Source organism: Callorhinchus milii, unplaced genomic scaffold (genome assembly GCF_018977255.1).
Source record: "Callorhinchus milii isolate IMCB2004 unplaced genomic scaffold, IMCB_Cmil_1.0 Scaffold1, whole genome shotgun sequence".
In the NCBI taxonomy this organism is placed as follows: domain Eukaryota; kingdom Metazoa; phylum Chordata; class Chondrichthyes; order Chimaeriformes; family Callorhinchidae; genus Callorhinchus; species Callorhinchus milii.
In genome coordinates, this window is record NW_024704742.1 from 118707373 (window position 1) to 118721747 (window position 14375).

Below are 14375 nucleotides of genomic sequence, written 5' to 3' on the forward strand. Positions count from 1 at the left end.
ATATAGTCGTCCTATTTCCTACCTCATTCCCATACTTTTTGTATATAAGTTTTCCTTTTTTTTATCAATTCTCTAAAATGTGCAACAATAACCTTTCTTTTTAATACATCTGGAATTTTTTTATCCTAACAAAATTTATCCTGTCTTCTCAAAGGTTTAAAATATCAAATCAATAAGATTTATTTGGTTAAAATTAAGCAACAAATTTAATTAGAATTTAATTTATAGTCAAAAAAATTAGAAACTTTGGAACACTCTTTCTGTACCTCCCTGCCTTGCCCCCTCCTTCTTCATCTTCAGATCGCGCCTGAAGACTTTCCTCTTTGACCGTGCCTATGGTCAGCTCCCCCGGCTTAGCATCATAACAACAATAATAATAATAATCTTTGCATTTGATATAGCGCTTTTCACGTCTTCTAGACGTCTCAAAGCGCTTCACAGAATATACTGTAAAGTGAATTGGCTGTATATTTGTGGGCGCAACGAGGCAGCCAAATGCGCACAGCAGTGTCCCACAAACAGTCGTGGCTTGAAAATGACCAATTTATTATTGCTTTGTTTTGGAGGGATCATTATTAGGCGTGTGGAGTAAGGAAACTTGCCCAAGGTTTCGCTCTGCTGCTGTCAAACCCTCTGGGACGCTACCCTGAGTGAGGGGCGCTGTATAAATGCAAGTTGTTTTTGGTTAAGTTGTTTTTATGGAATGTTTTGAGTAAAATATTTTGGTAGTTCTTAAAGTTGACTGAATAAGATGGTAAAGTAAAATGTATCAACTTAAGCAGCTATTTAGGATTTCAATTAGTTCAGCTGAGTTTTCAGCATTTGTGCATTAAGGGTGACTTCTAGGCATTGTACTCATTATTGTCCTTGAACGGGTGACCCAACTGTTGAACCTCCTCCCTCCCCACCATTTTAAAAAGTCCTACTTTAAGACTGATCTTTTTGACTGCACTTCTAGTCTACCTGCCCCTGCGCCCCCAAAAAAGCAACTTGTCCGCTCTATCAGTTCATGAAGCGTTTTGAGGTATCCTTCTAAAGTGAAAGGTGCTATATAAATGTAAATTGTTACTGTTGTACACCATTTTATGATGTAGATAGAGATGTGCTATATTCAAATATGCTTTTCCTAAAGTTCCATATGTCTTGCACTTGATTACAACTGATCAAAGTAAACCTGGTCTGGTAGAATTAGAGGCGCACTCAACTGCCAATGAGGACATTATGAGTTTGAGTTACAGCATTGCTTGCTCTGAATCTTGCTTGCTTTGCCAGCTGGAAATCCTTTGTCCATTAAGTTGAATGTAATAAGATGTTCATTGTGCCTTCCAGATATTTCTCTCCAATATCATAAATGGCTTTTAAAACTGAGTATGCAACAGCATTTAATAGGGAATTGAATAAATACTTGGGGGGAAAATATCACAGGGTATTGGGACAAAGCAGGAAATTGGGAGTAGAGCTGATATATCCACTGAAGGAGTACCAACACACCAGAACGGACATGACTGCCTGAATCGCCTTCCTTCTATGCTGTAAACTTTCTATAATCTGATATTTGGGCTTTTAGATTGTGCCTCCAATTAACTAGTCTTAAAATGTCATTGATGGTAAATGACTAATTTCTACAACCAGGCATTCCAGTTTCCTAGCTGGAATTGGAAGATGGTGGTGGTATAAAGAGAATTGAGAAAGACTGCTGTTTTTATGTTGTGTTACGAGTCCTAAGTAAGATTAGTGTTGCACACTAGAGGTCAGTGTTGTTCCCCTGAACAAGTTTTAATGTAACTGTCAGGTCATAAGAGTTATTGATCTTGTATGGCCCATTCTAAAATCTGTGCATAGCTGAGGTTTTCATTTTTTTCAGATGTTGGTACTCTGAAAGTATTGGGGTTTTCAAAACACTGTAATGTGTGTTTTGATTTGCATATACAATCCCATTCAAGGCTGAAAAAGTTAGCAAAAATGACCATCTAGGGATGTAAGTTGCTACCAATGCCACTTGTGAATGCCACTCTAGGCTTTGTAGATTTGTTTGCATTATGTTTTCTGCTCTAACTACAAATTGTCATATCTACACATTTTGTACAGTTTAAAGTTCAAAATTAAGCAAATTTTAAGATGTTAAAAATTAAGATGTTAATTTAGAAATAATTCATACTACAGACGTGAAATTCACAAATTTATACTGTCACCCTTTTTTTGAGTAACAACAAATTACATTTGTATAGAGCCTTTCACGTCAGGAGAACGTCCCAAAGCGCTGTACATTCAGGGATCCGCATTTGAGCTGGTGGTTGGGATCAGGAGGGGTGAAGCGTGGGGAGGGTAGGGGTATGAGGGTGATCGAAGGCACAGGTGAAGAGGAGGGTCTTGATATGGGTCTTGCAGGAGGCAAAGGAGCGGGTGAGGTGGAGGGACTGTGGGATGGAGTTCCAGAGGATGGGGGTAGAGAGGCTGAAGGCCTGCCCGCCAATGGTGGGGCGGGCAAGGCGGGGGACGTGAAGCATGCCGGAGCCCGCTGAACGGAAAGAACGGACAGGTTGGTAGGGGGTTAGGAGGTCACAGGTAGGGACGAGTAAACTGGTTTGCTTCTATAAGAAGGAACGAATAAATACCAACTCAGTATGTTTACATGGGATGTGTGTGGAGAGATGAAAGGAATCTTATATACTAATAAAGTCAAAATGTGTGTCCGCCAATAAAACAATAACTGATTGACGTAGAGACATGATTTATACTTCATCAGAAAGGTCTTGCATTGGAGAGTGTCATGGGCCGAATTTTTTTGCGTGACCTCCTATTGTGACCTAAACAAGCTCATCATGCATGTATGGAGTCCTCCCAACCAGGAGTGCTCCCAACAGGATATGTGTGCAAATATGGTGAACAAGGGATGCTAACGAGTTCAATAGCACATTTTCTTAATCTTAAGGGATAAAGATGCCTAAGAAGCGAAGATCAAGCCTTTCAACGACAAATAAAAATGACAGACGAAAGAGAGAAGGCCGGTTAAATGAAACTGGTTGCAAGCGTAGCTGCAACGGGTACAGCTAATCTGTCTGTCTATCTTTTTTATTATAATATACTAATAAAACAAGAATGTCTGTCTACGCTTCAAGAAGGATCTCAATAACCGATTGATGTAGAGACATGATTTATACCTCATGGGAAAGATCTTGTACCTGGGAGTGACATGGGCATATTTTGTTTTTGGGTAGCTCCTATAGTTTTGAGTTATTTCAGTTTTGCTTTTTTCGCTGCTGTTACATCTGGTGGCCGTCAAGTCAAAGTGGCGCTGTGGCATTGTGCGTCACAGAGCACCTGCGTATGTACGCACACACTACAGTTGCACCTGGTGGCCACGCCAGCTGACCGTGGCGCTGTGGCATCCTGCGACAAAGAGCATGCAAGTAGCCAAGTGGTGGGAACAAAATAACGAACACAGACAAAGCTAAGCCGTGGCAACAACAACAAAATTACATTTTTAAAGCGCCTTTCACGTCGGGAGGATGTCCCAGTGATTATAAATTATACATTTATATTTATCATTATAAAGATGCCTAAGTGAAAATCAAACCTTTCAAGGATGAGTAAAAATGCTAGACAAGAGAGAGAAGGCCCATTAAATGAAACTGAAGAACAAAATCCTCCCACAGGAGTCTTCCCAGATGAGTATAGATAAAGATGAAATGTCTGTCTGTCAATCTACATTCCATATTGGATCCTTTGGTTGCAAGTGTAGCTGCAATGGGTACAGCTAGTGTTGTGTAGAGGAATTGCCTTTAGTCACTAAATAATCCCGGTTATCTCTCAGTATATTTCCCTAATGATATTGTTTGTTTTATGCAGTTGAGAGTCGTGTTCGTCCCCTGGTGCTGGTTGTGAAAAAGTGGGCATGTCATCATGGGATAAATGATGCTAGTCGTGGTACATTGAGTAGTTACTCCCTGGTACTGATGGTATTGCACTATCTACAAAGTAAGTCTTTTTATGTATAATTATAAATTTACACCCTTTTGAACTCCTGTGCGTATGTATTTGTTTTCTGTGTATAACTAAAGCAGTGGAGTACTGTAGCTGAGTGATTAGAGCACTCGCCTCACAAGCGAGAGACCTGGGTTCAATTCCCGGTAGGGCGAAATGTTGGACAACTTTCCTTACTCCACGTGCCTCTGTTTACCTGGCAGTAAGAAGGAACTTGGTCGTTAGTCGATTGACGGACCACTTTTCCGGGGGTAATAATTCCATTAAAAAAATAATAAATAAGTCACTTCAATCCATGACTGTTTGTGGGACGTTGCTGTGTGCAATTGGCTACTGTGTTTTGCCCACAAAATGTCTATTCACATTACAGTATATTCTGTGAAGCGCTTTGAGTCGTCTCGAAGAAGTGATAAGGCGTTATATCAAATGCAGGGATTATTATTATTAAATCGGAAGCCATTTCCTGAATTGTTAATAACAATGTAGAATTTATCAGGTGAGTTCTTTGTTCCATCTACAGTCAATAATTAGGGGAATAAAACTAAACTCTAAACAGTGTATCCACTAAACCTGTAAATGGCAATGTTGGGTCTGCTTGTCCGTTTGAATAGGAGGGGTAGCAGTACAAGCATCAATTATGAAATTGTTATACATCCCACACAATGTAGGTGACACTAAAAGGGCTGATTTCTCTGGTTAGCAAAATGTATTATCAGAATTCCTGCATTATCCTTTTTTCCACAAAGAATAGGTAATTTTCAATATTAGTGATTTTCAAATGTGCATCATATCTGAAATTAACATTCTTGTGCGTGTGTGTGTGTGTGTGTGTGTGTGCATCCATGTATATGGTTATGGGTATGATCTAGGAATCTGAAACCAGTTCAGTCTTTTTGGGAAACGGGTGGGGGAAGAGAAAGAAAGGGTAATTTGTGTTGGAATATTCTGCCTTGGTATCTCACATATTTTGTAAATATTATGAAATATAGTACATTATTTACTATATATGCTACTACATTATTTAAAATAACTTATTGTGTAAGGTACTTGGAGATATTTTGACGTGATAAGACGTTATTTAAAATGCAAGCACTTATTACCCCTATTGAAGAATTATAGGTTAATTTTCTAAACTCTTTATTGGTTGTCTGATGTTAAGAGGGAACAAAATTACCAGAACAGAATTGGAATACTCTCATATAAGGAAAGTAACAGGAAATAAGCTTTTAAAACTCCCTTTGTACTTTGCATTAAAAATGGGTTATGTCACAGCATGGTCACTATGCTATTATGTCTCTATTTGTTGTATGCAATTCCCTTCATCAAATTACTTTAGTTTTGAAATGTCCATAAACATAAATTTCTTGAAACTTGGATTAAAGGTTCCTGTTGAAATGCAGGGAAGCATTTCATTCTGTGAAGTATGAGCCAAATTATTACAATGATTCAAAAAGATGGTCAAATTTAACAAAGTCCCCTTACCCTTGGCTCTTCTGCAAAATGTGTATACAGGGAATAGTCTGAAGTTATCTCAATAGCTGAAAACTTCTCTCATGGGAATTGTGTAATGCATTTCATGTCATTTCATCTCTTGGGTATAAATTTTAATCCAGCCTGACTGATGGGATGAAAGTCTTTTCATTCAGACGGTTCAGGGGTTTAAATGAAATGAGATTGGACAATTTCAGACCACTCCAATCATCAGTGGGTCATGCAGTAAACTTAAAACACAAAAAATTCATCATTTGGCATCAACAAGCAATATCTCACAGACCTGATGCAAGATAAAATGTTGCTGTAATACATCATGGGGTGTTTTAGTGTTTGGGCACATTTAAGGCACATTATTAGAGAAGACTTGCTCAATTTAAGTAGTATTTGATGCTGAAAACGTTATACAATAGTGATATCCTGTGTAATTCGGTTGGTTAAGCACCAGATCTGGCCTGTAATGTATTGATTTCAAATTCTGGTGGGCTTGGTTACATTAGGAACTTGTTGTGGGAAGTAGTGGATATGCCAGTTCTTCACCCAGTGGAGCCACAATTTTCTTAAAAAAAACGCATGTTTCTGGTGATATCTCCATGAATACAATTTAGTATTCATTCATTAATTAATCTAATTAATTAATTAAATTGTTGGCTTGAAACCCGCTGGTGTGAGAAAATACAAAGTTTGAAGCTGGTTCTACATTTTTGTGATCTTCTTTGTCTTTGTTTTAGCTCTACCTGAACCTGTCATTCCATCTCTCCAGAAAGAGCACCCAGTAAGTATTGTTCCTACTATATGGGTAGTAAAACAAATTACATTTTGAATACACAGAATGCAATTCACCACACCTATATGTTTTATATTTAATTTTTTTTAAACAACAAATTCGTATATAAACCTAAGTATAAATTGGAAACTTAGAGTAATGGAAGAGTAGATATATACTTAATTCAAACCCATAATTGTGGTTGTCTAAAGCAAATATCTCAATACGTAGGAATTAGGAGCAGAAATAGGTCATTCGGCTGCCCCGCCATCCAATAAGATCATGGCTGATCTTCTAACCTAACTCCATCTGCCCGCCTTATCCCCATATCCCTTAATCCCTCTGTTCTTTAGAAACCTATCGATCTCAGTCTTGAACATGTTCAAGGACTGAGCATCTACAGCCTTCTGGGGTAGAGAATTCCATAAATTCACTACCCTTTGAGTGAAGAAGTGTTTTCTCAACTCTGTTCGAAAGGGCTGTACCTTAATCTTAAGACTGTGACCCCTAGTTGTAGATTCTCCTACCAGGGAAAATAGTCTTGCACTGTCTACTCTGTCAAGCCCCATAAGAATCTTGTATGTTTCTATAAGATCACCCCTAATTCTTCTATATTCTAGAGAATATAGACCTGGTTTACTCAACCTATCCTCATAGGATGCATGTTCAATACCACAATTTAAAATTATCTGAGATTTGTTTTACAGATCTCATATACTTTTATCCTTCATAGTGTTTGGTGACCTTTGCACATAGTAATACCATCAAGGTTTGCGCCTGTAAATTGTCAATGTTGGACAAGTTACTTTGAATTTAGAGGATGCCTTTATAAAGGACAGAATAGTCAGTTGAATCAATCTAAGTCATTCTCCTGAATCTCAAGGCAAATTTGTCAAATGGTTTGAAGCAGTGTCTTGTCAACTGGTCATGTGGAAGGCATTATATCACATGCAAGGATTGTTATTACTGACACTTGACTCTATTTACAAGCTACATTTCATGTTGTTTCAGAATCAGTAAGTGTATACAAGTCTGTGAATGTTAGTATTATTGACTTGATTTTAAATGAACAATAATGGTTTTCCTTACTGCAGATCTGTCCATTTTGATTGCCAGTTTATGGTGATTGTCAAAAAAAAGCTTAATTACAGTTACTGCAGAATCTGTTATAAAGAAAATTGAATTATCTTAATTTTGCTTAATGGGTTAGAACACGTTTTCACCTCTGGGACCTGAGTTAAAATACAGCCTTGATTGCTGAAAGATGGGATGAAAGTCTCCTCTTGATGACTATAACATTAGTTAAGGATGGGCAGTCAGGCAGTCTCCACCCAGTGGACTTCCCATAAATTCAATACAAAATAATATGCATTGCCAATCTTACTCGGAAAGGTCAAATAGAGTGGCTGGAGTCTTGTAGAAAAATGAACAGTGATAGTAGATTAGGATCCTGCTTGGCGGTTGTGGTTAATACATATTTTGGGGCAGAATGAGCGGGACTTTGCTGTATAGCTGGCATATACTGCACCAAAACCTGAGCGACAAGTTTTTGATTTCTCTTGCACTGATGTCTCTCACTTTGATGAACATATTAAAAATAAATGACACTTTCTTCCCCCGCCCCACAAGAAATATCATTGTTGCGTACGTAGAACAGAAAATGCATTTCACTGATTTTCACTGATGCAGAACAGTTAATTCTCTCTTAATCGGCCTACCTTATGATCATCTTGAATTTGTTTTAGTGCATGTAGTAATTGATTTAGTAACCATTGTAACAGTCACAAAATACGAGGATATTCCAAATATACAATGAAATTGATGTAAAGTCAACCATGAATATGTTGTCAAGACAGGGGATAAATCATTCCCAATACTTGCATAGTCTGTTCTCATACATTACATTAGATTTGCCTCGTATGGTTTCCAACCACATGACTTCTTTATTGATGAAGTCATTAAAATGGCATGACCAAATCCTGAATTGAAAATTACTTTGTGTATAACAGAAGAAACACTTCACCCCTTTCATAGTAAATGTGAAGTGGTGGTTAAAAATAAATTTAGTATATAATGTGTTCCTTTTTTCATGCAAAGTAATTAACAGTTCAAATAGTTTAAAAGAAACTTTACTAGTTTTTGCATCATGTGAGGGGGTCTCTGCTCAGTACTCAACATCCAAAACTATTTCTGTTGTTTCTAAAGCATTGCTAAAAGAGAATGTTCTTGAAATGAATGGGGAAATGCAAAATGGAATTGTTCTTTCATGAAATATCTAAAAAGCTATTGTTCTGAAATCAGTTGATCTTATTAGTCGTCAATTGTCTGGATCTTGGGAAGTGAATATTTTTATCTTCTCGGCAAGCACCTATGCAGATTGAGCCTTAAAATGTATTAAGTGTGAACTTTAAGCTTTATTCACCTCGAAGAATGCATTTTGTTTGTAACATTATACTGATTTGCTATGTTGCCAGTAAACATATCAATTCAGGAAAGTAATTTATTTTACATTGTACAAAAATTATATCCAGTAATTTAATTCATTTTTACAACTTTTTTTTAATAGGAGTGTTTCGACCCCACTATGCAGTTGCATCTTGTGCACCAAGGAGGAAGCAAAATCAGTCCTTATCTTTCACTAAATAGTTCAAACTTGGGAGACCTCCTCGTGGGCTTTCTACAATACTATGCTACAGAATTTAAGTATGTAACTCTTTGTTTTAGATGGAATGTTTTTGGTACGTTTGAATCTATCTGGAATTATGTATTAATATTTTAAAACCTGAACTTCCTTTTTGTACAATCTTTAACATTTTTTTCTTACTGTAGCACTTGCAGCTCACTGTTGTTACCACTGTTTGGATCCTAATTATAGCGGTTTGCTTTGAATTTCTGATGCAAGGCTCAAGAATCATACCAGGCACTTCAATGCCCCAGGAGTATCTGATCTTTGAGCATTATGCTTAACTGCAGTTTGTGTGAAGTTGGTAAGATCATAGGGTTACCAAATCTGACTGCTGTTCAATTGTGACCAATTATCGGCAATTTATTTTTTACATACTCTGTTTGCATATTTAAGGAGTTGTAAACTGGCTTATGAGATCAATCACCTCCCAATGCTACCAGCTTATATAAGATATATCAAAACCATTCATTACGAAATAGTATCCTTGTACCTCTCTCTGCTGTGGAAATCACGTAATTCCCATTTTCATAGAAGCATGAATAATGAATTTTTCAGTGGAACACTACTGAAATTGCATGAACTGTAGTGTTCCTAGGTGCTGTGATAAATTACATTTTTCTAGTGTTAATGCAAACCTAGCTGCACCAGCAATAAACTTCGGATAATGAGCTAATTGAGTTGTATGGAAAGCTAAAAGTCCATGAAAATAGCTAGGTGAGGAGCCAGATTTCAATGCCTATTTTCCGGCAGCACTCTTGCCTCTGGATCAGAAGGTTCAAACCCACATCAGGGCTTTAAACTTATTGGCTATGCAGACACTCCAGTGCAGTGCTGGGGAAGAGCTGCATTGTCATAGAGTGCTATTCCTTAAATGAGATGTTAAACTGTGGTCCCATCTGCCTGTTCAGGTCCCATGGCACTATTCAAAAAGAGAAAGGAATTTCTCCCATGTCCTGGTCAATAAATCTTCCCGATAACTGATCATTCACTTCCTGGCTGTGGGTGTTTTGCCCACTAAATATACTGTCAATCTACTTTATACTATGAATTCATCTTGAGGATGTGATAAGGTGCAATATCAAATTATTATTAATGTATGCATAATGGCTGCAACATTCGACTGGAAAAACACCATCATTACACTTTACAGAAACCTTGTGAAGTGCTTTGAGACATACTCAACATTATCGATGCCATATCAAATGCATCGATTATTATTTATGAAGAAAATTGCTCAACAGAGAACCTGCAAAACTAGTTTTTAGAGGTGGCCTTGCAGTGCTTGTGTACATAGAAATGGAGTGGAGCAATGACCTTTTTGTTGGGTAAGATCATTTCTCCACATTTGCAAACCAGGTGGGAAGTATGCCAGTACATGACGAACTACATTAAGGCTGCGTCAGCGACTGAGAATCTGGCAGGAGACTTGGAAGATGTTGCACAATGTCAAGAAAAATGCCAGTGGCCAGCATTAATTGTGATGTTCAGCAGAAGCACAAGATATTTATGAACACTAGAAAAAGTTGGAGTAAATTAGGTGTTTTGAAAATCTGCACTGACAGAGAAATGTTAGGAGTAAAATAGAAGGGCAGATAATAACTGTGAAAGTAGCATGGTTGTGCAGATTACAACGGACATGCTATGGGAAGAGAGTTCATGTACTACAAGAAGGATTTTGCTTCAGCCAAATCATGTCTTGAAACACCATTGCTCCTAGTTCAAAAGCAAAATTGATGTACAACGCAGCAGGTTGACTTCAGACATGAAACTACTTGCACAATATAAGGAGACAGCAGTGAATTTTGTGGAAGCCATGGAAACTGTTACCCTGGAATAGAAAACATGTGGTAGGTATCATGATTTGTAAGATTCAAGAATATATCTGTGTAGACTCTACACAAGCACATCATAGTACTTGTAACGCTGCTTTTGTATTGATACACACGTGTATCATCTGCTTGTTTTGCAGAATAAGGAAAACCCAGTTGAATATCTACTGTACCCGAGCATGAATTGCCCTGAAGCAAACACAAGCACTGTGATCTACACTGTGCAAATTGTAGATACTGCTCAGGAAATACAAAGTGAACAAGGGTGGTGGTAAGGGACCAACTGGTATTGGGCAGTCATCCAGCAGGCCATGTGTCTCAATTGAATTGCACAGCAATAGACAACACTGAAATGTAATATGACTGTGATATACTCTTGTCATTTACCTTACAATGAATGGAATGTGAACACTTTAGTTACATAAGCCGTAGACACGGTAGGAGCATCTCTCATGAATCTTCACACTACTATTATTGGACACAATGAGATAAAACCCCCCAAGATGCAGTAAATCTTATTTTTAAGTGCTCTGGGACACTTCCCTGAATGAGGGTCCCTACATAAAGTTTTTGTAGTTACTCAACTGTCTTGGAGAGAATAATTACAAACAACTGCGACTGAAGGATTTTGAGACTTCTAGTACTTAATGCTCATGCAGTTCAGTGAGCAACTTGGAAGACATGTTTGCCATCAGTGGCATGGAGATGCACAGTTACAGCATGTTGGCAGTCATTTCTGCTGCAGTTCTATGCTAACACATGATCCTGTATATGTGTTGGGATCACTGATTTTGAAAGCACTGAGCTGACAGACTACAGAATCGGGCACTTTTGAAACAATCGCTTCAACTAGGGAACCCTCTAATAGAGTCCAAACACAACCAGAGTTCACGAGGGTATGGAGACAAATACAGGAGCAAGCCACATTAAATATATCTGCAAAATCCTGCACAAGTCAATGCATTAATTTTCAGCCTGGTTCACTCAGTAGCACTCTCGCCTCTTGAGTCAGAAGGTTGTGAGTTCAGGCCCTACATGGAGACTTTGATCTCATATTCTATTGCAGTGGTGATCAAATGGTTATGCCAAATTTATGCCAAATGGTTGACCTTTATATCAAGAAAAAATGAAAACACTGCCTATCAAACACGGACTTACCTACATTCATGCGAATGTTCAGAGGTGAGGGGCGGGACTTCTTGATTCTTGGTCATTCATTGTTTGTGGAACATTGTATTAATTTTAAGGTGAAGCATTTGAGTAGTGGCATAGGCAGTAGTAGATCTGAAGTCTGAAATTTAAGATTGTGCAGAATTTTGGCTTAGCCATTAAGAGCCTGACCCATGCTGAGCTTTTTCTGCCTCATTTCATATTGTTTCCTCCTGTCGTGAAAGGAGTTATACAAATGTAATTTGTTGTTTTTGTTCCTGTAATTGTTACTTTTGTATTGTGTGTAAACCATTTATTTCTTTGAAAATAAGGTTGGGTTTGACATTGCAACAATCACTGTTTTTAAATGATCATTTACTGATGTGTAGGGAGTGAGAGTGAATGTTGGCAAATTGTGAATTTATCCGGTTAAAGGAATAGGAAGAATCCTTGCATGATTACATAGCTGTATGATGATTGGTAAACGTCAAAAGTTAATTAACTCCAGGTCAGATTTGGAGTCAATAAGCTTAGCTGAAGGTCTTGATGCATCACCATAGAAGTGAGAAAAGTAAATAGGACAAAGTTGTTTTTTTTCCTGGAGTTTCCAAGAGCATAGGTTTATCACAGTGGAGCAGGGAGCAGCCCAAGTATGCAAGATGCATACTGTAAATAAGAAAAATATCACCCATTTAATTTTGCTGTATTCGTGCATTACTAGGTATCCACAAATCTAACAGGATCAAACCATGAAATACAACTAAATCCAAATGTAAAATTAGTCTTACTGCACAGTATGGCACAGTAACAGTAAACAAAAATGCAGTAAGCTTTGTACTATTACTCGTGCACACGGAACAGTCAAGGAAATGAGAAGATTATCTGTCTTCTCAACTTTACTGATTTTTGCACAACATTACTATCTTTAACAAATGGTTTTGAAGCCCCTCTTCATAATCATTCTGCAGCCTTCCTACTTTTTTAATTGATAATATTAAATGCAAGCTTGTACAGATGTTAGTGACAAAATAGTACAAATCAAATACATTTTCATGTCTGACAAAATAGTAAGGCCAGTATTTTTTAAATATTGCTTTTTTTAAAAAAAAACTCCTCTTCCACTCAGTATCTGTTGTGCTAAACTCTAAAGCAATTGCATTACTGTGTTCATCCTTTAGGTCTAAACTGAAAACTTAATTGATCTGGCTGCCACATTTTGCTGTGTCAATATGGCAGGTACAGGTCTCTAGTTACAAAGAAATGAGTGAAGGCAGCAAGTGGGCTTTGGACATAGAGGCCTGCGATTGAGATGGGCATTGGAGCCAAAATTGTGGTCTTAATATTTTGCTGTTTTATAGTAAGAGTATGCATAAATATTTGTCTGAGTCTATTGCTCAATTGGAGGAGAGAGAAATTTATAGGCTAATAATTTTGTTGCAATGTTTATAAATTAGGAATCTGTTTTTGTCATTGATTTCTACTGTACTCAGAGGTTTGGTTGCAAGCAGTGAAAAAGGGCCAGGTCTGCAAAATTTTTTCTCTCTGAAGGTTTACAGCCGTGCCTGAAACAAATGGACCCACTTGCAGTTATGACCCATATATAAAACAGAAAAGCATTTTACAATGCAGCCCCATTATAAAGCACTTCTTTATAGTGCAAATTTGGTTATAATGGAGTTGTAACATCCCCATTAACTGCGAGTGTGTGGTTGCTTTCCACAAGTCAGCTGGGTCCAACTTCCAGGTAATTGGGTCTCAACGATATTACTTCCTAATTTCCACATATTTAACAAACAGAAAGTGACGTAGGGGGTGAGCTATACTGGACATGCACAACGAAACCAGCTGTTGCACCTCATGGGAATGCAGATTGGAATTTTGTGGATCCCAAACACAATGTTATAACAAGGCTCCCCTTTTCCCGAGTCTAGCCATCGGGGACATCTTTACGTTATAAATATCTGGGGTTTTTACGGAAGAGAATGTTTGGTCTACTTAAGAAGTCAAACAACTCAGTTGGTAGCACTTACTTGAGTCGGAAGGATACGGGTTCAAACCCGACATTGAGCTCACAGTTAGGTTGACACTTCAGCGCAGCATTGTCGGAGTTGCCATTAAAGATTCCATGGATTGTGATTACTTGAAAAGAGAAGGGAATTTTTTCTCTTTTTAAAACATTTTTGGCCAACAATCCACCAGATAAAATTGGTCATTCACTTCATGGCTGTCTGTGGGACATTGCTGTGCAAAAATTGACTTTTGTGTTCACTTATAAAATATGCATCACACTACAGTAAATCCTGCACAGCACTTTGAGACACTTCAATAATCTGATAATGCACAAATGGAAACAAAATTATTAATAGAATATTGGACCTCGAGTCAAACCAGTCCCATTATTAAAAACAAAACAATAGTACAGTAATAGTTTATCCCTCACCTTTTTAAAATAATTGTGCTACGGACTCTT

At 37.7% G+C, this 14375-nt stretch overlaps 1 protein-coding gene across 3 annotated transcripts in view; it reads left to right on the plus strand.

The window, feature by feature from the left end:
- Window positions 1–14375, plus strand: part of tent2 (terminal nucleotidyltransferase 2) — a 37856-nt gene that overhangs the window by 16326 nt on the left and 7155 nt on the right. For 2 of the 3 annotated variants that reach the window (XM_007892084.2, XM_007892085.2), the window contains exons 10-12: window positions 3850–3978; window positions 6207–6250; window positions 8808–8944. In XM_007892084.2, the coding sequence (XP_007890275.1) occupies window positions 3850–3978; window positions 6207–6250; window positions 8808–8944 (310 nt within the window). The remainder of the gene's footprint in view (window positions 1–3849; window positions 3979–6206; window positions 6251–8807; window positions 8945–14375) is intronic. The other variant, XM_007892087.2, reaches the window with a different exon arrangement.